The sequence below is a fragment of the Lepidochelys kempii genome, chromosome 8, assembly GCF_965140265.1.
Source record: "Lepidochelys kempii isolate rLepKem1 chromosome 8, rLepKem1.hap2, whole genome shotgun sequence".
NCBI classification, from domain to species: Eukaryota; Metazoa; Chordata; order Testudines; family Cheloniidae; genus Lepidochelys; species Lepidochelys kempii.
This window is the reverse complement of record NC_133263.1, coordinates 71,019,615-71,028,286: the sequence shown is the minus strand read 5'-3', so window position 1 is coordinate 71,028,286 and position 8,672 is coordinate 71,019,615. Positions and strand designations below refer to the sequence as shown.

The 8,672-nt window shown below is 39.5% G+C and overlaps 1 protein-coding gene across 3 annotated transcripts in view; it reads left to right on the top strand.

Annotated features, from left to right (window-relative positions):
* The first annotated feature begins 224 nt into the window (after window positions 1-224).
* Window positions 225-8,672, top strand: part of AGL (amylo-alpha-1,6-glucosidase and 4-alpha-glucanotransferase) — a 57,003-nt gene continuing 48,555 nt past the window's right edge. For all 3 annotated transcript variants that reach the window (XR_012160376.1, XM_073356929.1, XM_073356930.1), the window contains exons 1-5: window positions 225-346; window positions 671-820; window positions 4,572-4,782; window positions 6,192-6,358; window positions 6,838-7,041. Coding sequence is in view for 2 of the 3 variants with exons in the window: in XM_073356929.1 (XP_073213030.1) it covers window positions 739-820; window positions 4,572-4,782; window positions 6,192-6,358; window positions 6,838-7,041 (664 nt within the window). In the remaining variant the exon portion in view is untranslated. The remainder of the gene's footprint in view (window positions 347-670; window positions 821-4,571; window positions 4,783-6,191; window positions 6,359-6,837; window positions 7,042-8,672) is intronic.

Below are 8,672 nucleotides of genomic sequence, written 5' to 3'. Positions count from 1 at the left end.
CTGGGCGCTGTCAGGACCGCCACAGGCCTTTGCTTTTAAATAAATACAGTAGCTGAGTGCGCAGCCTTTAAAATTCTCCCTTGCACATGCCAGCAGCGCTCCAGCCACCCCTGCCCCGCGCAACCCCCTCTCCTCCAGCCGCTGCTCCGGGCCTCTCGCGGGAGCTCCGCCGCCCCCTCGCCCAGTCAGCGTCAGGCCGCGGCGGAACCAATAAAGTTGTCGGGAGGCGGGCGGCGCTGGGCGGTGCGTGCCGCTGCCGGGGAGGTGAATATCCGCCCGGCCCGTAGCCGCCGGAGAAGCCCCTGGTGCCTCCACCTGGCCAGGCTCTTGGCGCGGAGCAGCCGCCGTGAGTAGCCCCGCGCCCGGCAGCTATTTATATAGCCCCTGGGGGGGGACGCGCTGCCAGGCTGCGCCCCCGCCCCCGCGGGCCCAGGGCGCATTGTTCGGGGAGACTGACAGGCGCAGCCGCCCCTCCGCCTGCGCGTCCCCCGGCCGCCGCTGTCTGCCTGCGGCTCGGCCCTGCGCGGCGGGACTGGACTCCCAGCTCCCGGGGCTGCCTCCCCGCGGGCGCTCTGCAGGCTGGGGCAATGTAAGTCTGGCTCCCGCGGGGCGGGGACTCCTTCCTGTTTTCCTGGCTGTTGACTTGTGGGGGGGTTGTTTGTTTTTGTAGGGGTCGCGCCTGTATTTCCGACACTAAGTGTCCCCCCTTGAAAGAGGGCAAGTCGCCAGGCAGCAAAAATGCCCCCCACTAACCAGATTCGAGTTCTGCTTCTCAGCGCCATGGAAAAGCTGGAGAAGACCCTCTTCAGGCTTGAGCAAGGTCAGTGCTGACATGTAACGGGGCTGCTCTGCGCAGCGCTGGTTCATAACTGAAGCGAGAGTCTAGGCAGAGGGTAGGTAAGAGACCACTGAAATTCATTCATTAAAACGATCGTGGAGAGCTGTTGTTTTTTCCCTCACACACTCACAGTGTGTTCAGGTTAGTTGCTGTCCTCTGCTATTGCAGTGCTCTTTTTATGTTGTTGATTGTTTGTATGGTGATAGCTTTAGTGACCACAACTATGGATCAATGTGGGTTATAAAACACTTTCAGGCCAAAAGGCAAATTGTATAAAAAAAGCAAAATCACTATTCCAGTTAAATATGAGCCTAGTTTAAGACAGTACCTGAAGGATGGTATAACTATAGCACTCCCATATCCATTGCTGCTTCAGTCCCTGTCTTTGCTATTTATAAAACTCTTTGCAATCCAACTTTTTTTGTGTAGTACTAAATCTGTTATGTACAAATCCCATATCTTAGTGGTAGGTATATGAACTATATTGATGTTGTCAGTACTTTTTTTGGGTTACAGGTAAGATTTGGAAAAACATGTTTGTGTGCTAAATGTATTTCAGCAATGCTGTAATTTGCAATTATTTCTCATGTTTGTAAATACTTGGAACTATTTTTATTCTTAAGTATACCCATCAACCTGTTAGTGAAAGGTATATTTGGACCAGTATCCTCTTGGTCAGCAATCTCAGCCCATAAACTGTTCAAGATGAAAATGTTATCTGATATCTTTCTTCTTTCTTGCATACATTTTTTTAAGCGGCAACCGTAAAAGTTTTAACTTTCACCAGGAAGATTTAAAAAATATTGTCCAAGAATGGTTGATTTATGAATTTACGGTACTTTCAAAATACTTTCAGAACAGCCCAACCTTTTTTACCCTTCTCTAAAACTAGAAGTCTGCTTAAATACTTTGATTTCAGAATTTGCTGAATGATTAGTATGTGAATTTACCAGAAACTTTTATCATTAACGAACAAAGTGCAGAGTCAGTTCTGACCTCCTTATTAACTTTTCTTCAGGCTATGTAAGCTTTGTTTGGAGGCTGCTAAATATTTGAAAACCATACATTTCAAATTGCCTAAATTGATAGCTACTCTCTCCCTCAACTAGCTAATTTAGGCAAAGCATTCCTGGTATCAGTACTGTTACTATAGGGAATAAGATATCTAAGGCATATAACCCTGTAGCCTGATCTAATTTTAGCAGACTCAATAAGGAAATGTCAAGAATATAGTGGGGAGAAATTGCCTGAACTTTTTGAGGGCACGTCTTCACTAGCAATGTTAAAGCACTGCCGTGGCAGCTCTCCCAGCACTATAAAAAACCACCTCTATGAGGGGAATAGCTACCAGTGCTGCGAGCGCAGCTCTTAGTGCTGGTGCACTGTCTACAGCGGCACTTTACTGCACTGAAACTTGCAGCGCTCAGGGGGGTGTTTTTCCACACCCCTGAGCAAGAAAGTTGCAGCACTGTAAAATGCCAGTGTAGACAAGCCCTAAGAGTGATTTTTTTGTGTGCAATTTTTGCAACCAAGTTAGCTAGGTTTTTAATTGATAGGTACCCAAATCCTGAAACTTTTTTTAAGCCTTTGCACTATTATGTGCTTGGAGGGTGGGTTTTTTTATTTCTCTTTTATGTTTAGTGGATGATAGGGTAAGTAACGTACTATAAACTTCATTGGCATGGGCTATTTAAATGTCTTTGGATAGCTGGAATCTGATATTTGGTCGTGCTAGCACAATTCCATTCGTTGAGCAACTTTTTTATTCAATCGGGATAGCGTATTCAGCTGTTTAACTTTTTTACATGTTACAGCACAATTTTAAACTCTTTTTCTAATACATGGTTGGTTTATCTATTCTTTAGACTACATGTAGAACTTCCTTACTAGGAAGACAAGACAACCAAGAGTATTTTGCTTTTTAACTGAAGAATGGGTAAAAAAGTCATGGATTCCAAGATTCTGATCCTGCAATTGACTGTCCATGGAAGTCACTGTGGCCCTGCAGGGTGCATGGCTGTGTGTGGGTGTAGGCAGTTGCAAGGTTGAGGCCTCAATCAGTAATGGTTGTTGCCTTGCAAGCGCTTAAGTATCTGTCCAATTTTACTCACATGAGCAGACCAGGCTTTTAAGGCCCTGATACTACAATCCGATTCATTCAGGCACATACTTGCAGTGAGACCTGTTGGCTTAAATGAAATTCCATGTGGACAAGTGTTCACCTGAGTGGATTAGATTTTAGGATTGGGGGACACATGTTTCCGTTTTAGGGTATTAAGGCGTCAATCTTGCAGTTTACAATTTGTGGATGAGCGCTGCACCCAGGCAGAGTCCCATGGAAGTCAGTGGGGTCCATGCAAATATAGCTGTCCAAGCTGTAAATTGCAGGAGTGGGGCCTCAGTCTGTAACTTCATTTATATCTTCAAAAAATGTAAAGGTTTTTGGATTTGTTTAATTGAACATTCCATGAAATGTAAAAATACCTAAAGTAAAATATTTTCATTTTCAAGTTTGGTCTTCTGTTTTTCACAAATACCTATCTTCCCAATTCAATTAAATTTAAAAAAATGAGTGTCCACTTAGAACCTCGTCAGTTTAAAAAAAAAAATGATAGAAAGTAAATTCAGGTGCTACATATTCCCAAGTTCCTGTGCCAGTGTATGTGGTTTGAGAGTCATATTTTCCTGTTGTGCTTTTATTTTTGAGAATTATTTTCTTTCTCTGTTGCTATGAGTATGTCTTCACTACCCGCCGGATCGGTGGGCAGCGATCGATCCAGCGGGGATCGTTTTATCGCATCTAGTTTAGATGTGATAAATCGATCCGCGAGCGCTCTCCCATCTACTCCTGTACTCAAGCGCCGCGAGAGGCGCAGGCAGAGTCAACAGGGGGTGCGGCAGCCGTCGACTCACCGCGGTGAAGACACCACGGTAAGTCAATCTAAGTACGTCGACTTCAGCTACGTTATTAACTTAGCTGAAGTTGCGTAACTTAGATCGATTTCCCCTCTCCCCCCGCCCCATGTAGACCAGGGCTATGTGAAAGATTCACATAAATATGAGAAACTGACTAGACAGCAAATGTTTCCAAGTGCACAAAGAGAAACAGACTAGAGAAAAATAGCATTCTTCCCCACTATGTCAACTATAGTGTCATTTATAGTCTTTTCCCCCCCATGTGTTAATTATAGTGATATAGTAATTGGGTGTTACACATAACAAAAATAGGTAAAATATGGGTTTTAAGTTGACATTTAAATTAAATAAAAAATGTGTACCATCTCTATATATTATGTATTAAAAATGAGGTGACTGTTTAGATAGTAATACTCCTGTCACCTCACAATTCTTCTAAAACTGCAATAAATAACTTTTTCCAGGCATTTTTAGTTACTGTATTGTATTTGAACAGAAATAGAAATAAAGTGCTCTGAAGAGGGATACATAATTAGTTTCCCATTTCCTATTTCAGGGTTCTGGTTGGTTTTGAATGGTAACACTAGCAGAGAAGTAGAAATAATTATTAGAGCATCATTATCTGTTGATGAGAAATGCCAGTAAAATAAAAACATTCTCTTAACTTTACACCCAATATACCTATTTAGAATTACAGTACAGTACATCTATTAACTTAAAATCTTCATATTGTAAATCACAATAATAAACCAAAGATTTAGTCTTTAATTTTAATAAATGAGATTATTTTTTTAAACCCATTCTCTTTTCTGTTGAGGTTTTGAACTGCAATTCCGACTGGGCCCAACATTACAAGGCAAGCATGTTACAGTGTACACTAATTACCCAGCTTCTGGAGAATTATTCAATCGCCGCAAGTTCAGGGCACTATCATGGCACAACCCAACAGGAAGAGAAGATGATTCTGACAAATATTGTAAACTGGATCTCCAAATTTCTGGATCATACCAGTATTATTTCAGTCATGAGTAAGTGGAACTTTTTACATATGAAAAACTGCAGTCTTCCCCTCACTACTCCATGTATCTCAGTCTTGACCTAGAAGGATAACTATGAGGTGTAAGATGATAATTCAGTTTCCATTTCAGTGCAGTCATTGGCTTCTTCAGAGGACTGCCCACAAAGGCTGCAAGATGTGGTTTTTGATGCTGCAGTGCTTTGGGGAGTACTCAGAACAAATTTAATCTTCTATTTGTTTATGAATTTTGGAAAGGCAATCCATGCCTGCAAGGTTTCAAAGTCATCAGCATTCTAATGGTAATTAATTAATAGACTTGGAATGTTGTGAGAGATCAGACATTAAAATAAGTAGTCTTTCTTACATATCTTCATGTTTTGTTCCACTCAGTTCTGACATATAGCTGCTACCAGAGCTAGAAACCATTATGTTCAAAACCTATGTAATAACCCATTCATCTCTAACTTTTCAGTGATTTTTTTTTGCGGTCTTGAGACAGTGTAAGAATAAAAGTAAGATGGTAATAAGAATTCAGTTTTTTTATAAAGTCTAATGCAATCAATCAATCTGTAGTGTATTGTACCTCACCTATTACCATTGTTTAAGAGCTGATAGTTTTGGGACCATTGTGGCTGATCAGGACCATAAAAATCTTCCGGGTTCTCAGCCTGGACCAGTGATCAGAGGAAAAATTTTGATCCCAGTTTATAATTTTCACCATCAGCAATACTTCCTCTAGTAGTTATCTCATCGTGGTTATGAGAATACTCGTGTTCATTCTATTAAAAAATTGCTTAGTAGAGGAATTTCTTGTAGATTATAGTCAGAGTACCTACAAAAACAATGGTGGCTGTTCTGATTCATGATTTTTAAAGTTTTATAATAAAACTTGCATTCTTACTTTTTTCCCATTTAATCATTAGCCTTGGTGTTACACAAGAATAAGACTCGGGCACAGTTCTTCAAGGTGCTGAATTAAATCAATGTGGGGGTTAAGAATACTCAGCAACTCATAGGTTCAGTCACTGTTTTTTGACCCCAATTCTTCACTTCAGTCCATGCAGGCTGATTCGCATATCTGCACAAAGCCCCATTGAAATCCATGGGACTTCAAACAGTCCTAAAGGTCTACTTGCATGGATCCAACTGCAGGACTGAGGTCTTTTGTATGTCCTTTCTCCAGAAAAAGGCCTTGTTGTAAATTTCACAGGTAGAACATGAAGTACATTTGAGTCTAAATGCATCCATAAATTGGGGAAATGGTGGGAACAACTCTGAGTTTGAAAGATCGATAACTGTTTTGTGGCTAAAATGGAATGATTTTAAACTACCAGATTATAGATTGGCTTCTGGTGTTAGAAATGGCTGGTGCAATGGGCATTTGCTTTTCCAGTGGTTAATAGACTCAATTTATTCTAGAAATGAGAAAAGTGGTGGAGGTTACATAGTTGTGGACCCTATTTTGCGTGTTGGAGCTGATAATCATGTATTGCATTTGGACTGTGTTACGCTCCAGACATTCCTAGCTAAGTGTCTGGGACCATTTGAGGAATGGGAAGATCGTCTTAAAGTTGCAAAAGAATCAGGTAATAACCACATACTCTGTAAAGGTCATTTTTAAGGGACACGGCTTACATTTATACTGGTTAAGTTCTACTGGTATGTGTTACACCGTTCATATATCTTTTTTTAGTTTGCAGTTTAAGTTATGAAAATAGTTATGAAACTGAATTCAATGCTAAACATATAATAGAGCAAACCAGTCTGATTAGTAAAATATTTGCTTTGAAAGACAAGTATTTGGGAATCACCTTTAAAAATGTGATATAAATTTTTAGATTGTTTTTGTTTCACATAGATGTGAAGCTTTGTAGACTTGATTGAAATGGGGGACAGGAGATGGGGATAGAGAATGGTTTAAATCTTACCCTAAAACTTCTCTTAGTTATTTGAAAAGTTTTGTTTTCAGTACATACTGTGATAAATGGTATAATCATAGAATTTCCTCATCTTCATTGTAACATTTTTCTTGTATTAACAAATGGTTTCCTTGTCATTTTTGTAGGTTACAACATGATTCATTTTACACCATTGCAAAAACTTGGATTATCTAGATCCTGCTACTCTCTGGCTGATCAGTTAAAAGTAAATCCTGACTTTTCAAGCCCAAACAAAAAGTGTACTTGGAGCAGTGTAGGAAACCTAGTGGAAAAAATGAAAAATGAATGGAATATGCTTTGTATAACAGATGTAGTCTACAATCATACTGGTATGATTTTTGTTACACTATCTTGATGCTTTCTGTTGCCAACTCAGTAATGCTGTCAAAGCTAATCTGGTTATTCCACTAGTCCATTTTTTTTTCCTGAATAGACCTTTTAAAAGGCTTTTTAAGGAACTTCTTCTTCTTTATCTGCCTTCTGAACCCTTTAAGTCTAAGGCATCTCTTGTGTCTGTCAGGGAGAGTTGTCTATTAAGATGGCAAAATGAGAATTCTTTATCTGTGCTTAAAGCACCAAAAATCTAAGGACATCCTCATAGAAACAATGTATCTATCGAACACCAATATGCATGTCTATATTTTCATACTAACTGTAATTATATATACCGCAGGGCATTGCTCAGGCATAAATTCACTGGATTACACTGTGTGACAAGTGTGATGTTCTTCACTGTTTAAAAAAAACACACCAACTTAAGGATACTATTATTAGAGGGAGGAAGAAAGGAAAGCAGTAGTGGGCGTGAATGGGGCTGATGGGAAGAGAAGGTATGGAACAGGTCCATATAATACTTTTAAAAGAAGAGAGGTTAAAGGAATATGTTCTTGACATTAGTAACAGGATCAATTTTGTATCCCAATAATTAAGTCTAATTATTCCACATAATAGTGCGAAAATAGATCATATGTTCTCAGTCTTTCAGTTTCTTTTATAATGTACTCTGTAGAGCTGCTACTCATAGCGCACTGCACCCCTCTATTTTTGGAACTTCTGATTCTTTCAGATGTTGGAGTGCTATTTACTTAGACATCAAAGATGCTTTTAAAATTCATTTCTTTGACTCAATGAGCAATGATTAACAAAAACAGATTAGGAATAAGATGGTTATTTAAAAGAGTAAGATGAATTCTACCATATACATTCTCCCAGATCCCGTGAAAGACTGTACATTTCCACAATGTACCAAGGAAAACCCTTTCCCCACACACCCACTCCTGTGCCCATTTCCAAAGGTCATGTGTGTCCTTGGTACCAACTCTGTATATTTTATTTTTTGTAGGAGTCTAATATCTAAATACAGTTCAGTATGTAATATTTCTATGGTACCATTAGTTAGGCCTATGGTATTTTTATAGCTAAATAATAGATGGTCCCTACTTCAATGGCTGTAAAATGAAAGAGCTGAAGCCTGCAAACTCTTAGTCACATGAGTAAGAGCTATTCACATGAACACGTGTTTGGAAAACAGTACCCAAGTTTGGACATAACATAAGTCATAATAGCAAGCAGTGTAGGAGTGGTAGGCCAAGAAGAGGCAAGTGAGGACAGCCATTAAAAACTTTGCTTGGTTAGATATACATGCATTTTAAAAGGTTCCATGATTTTATTTTTTGTTTGCTGCTGATAAACTAATATAGGTGGTGGTTCTTTTTTTATTTAAGTGGTGAAAAAGATTTCAGTTGGAATATTTTAATTCTAAGCCGCTTCTGGGAAGTATCTTAATCATTATTTGACTAATCAAAATAATTTGATAGAATATTTGGCCGTCTGCATATTCAAAAAAAGCTTAGTTTTATGCAATACTCTCAAACAACTGAATGTCTGATAATGGGATCAGCAATAAAATGATTAAACATGTTAGTGTCACAATCCTTTCTTTAAATGAAATGTAGCTCTG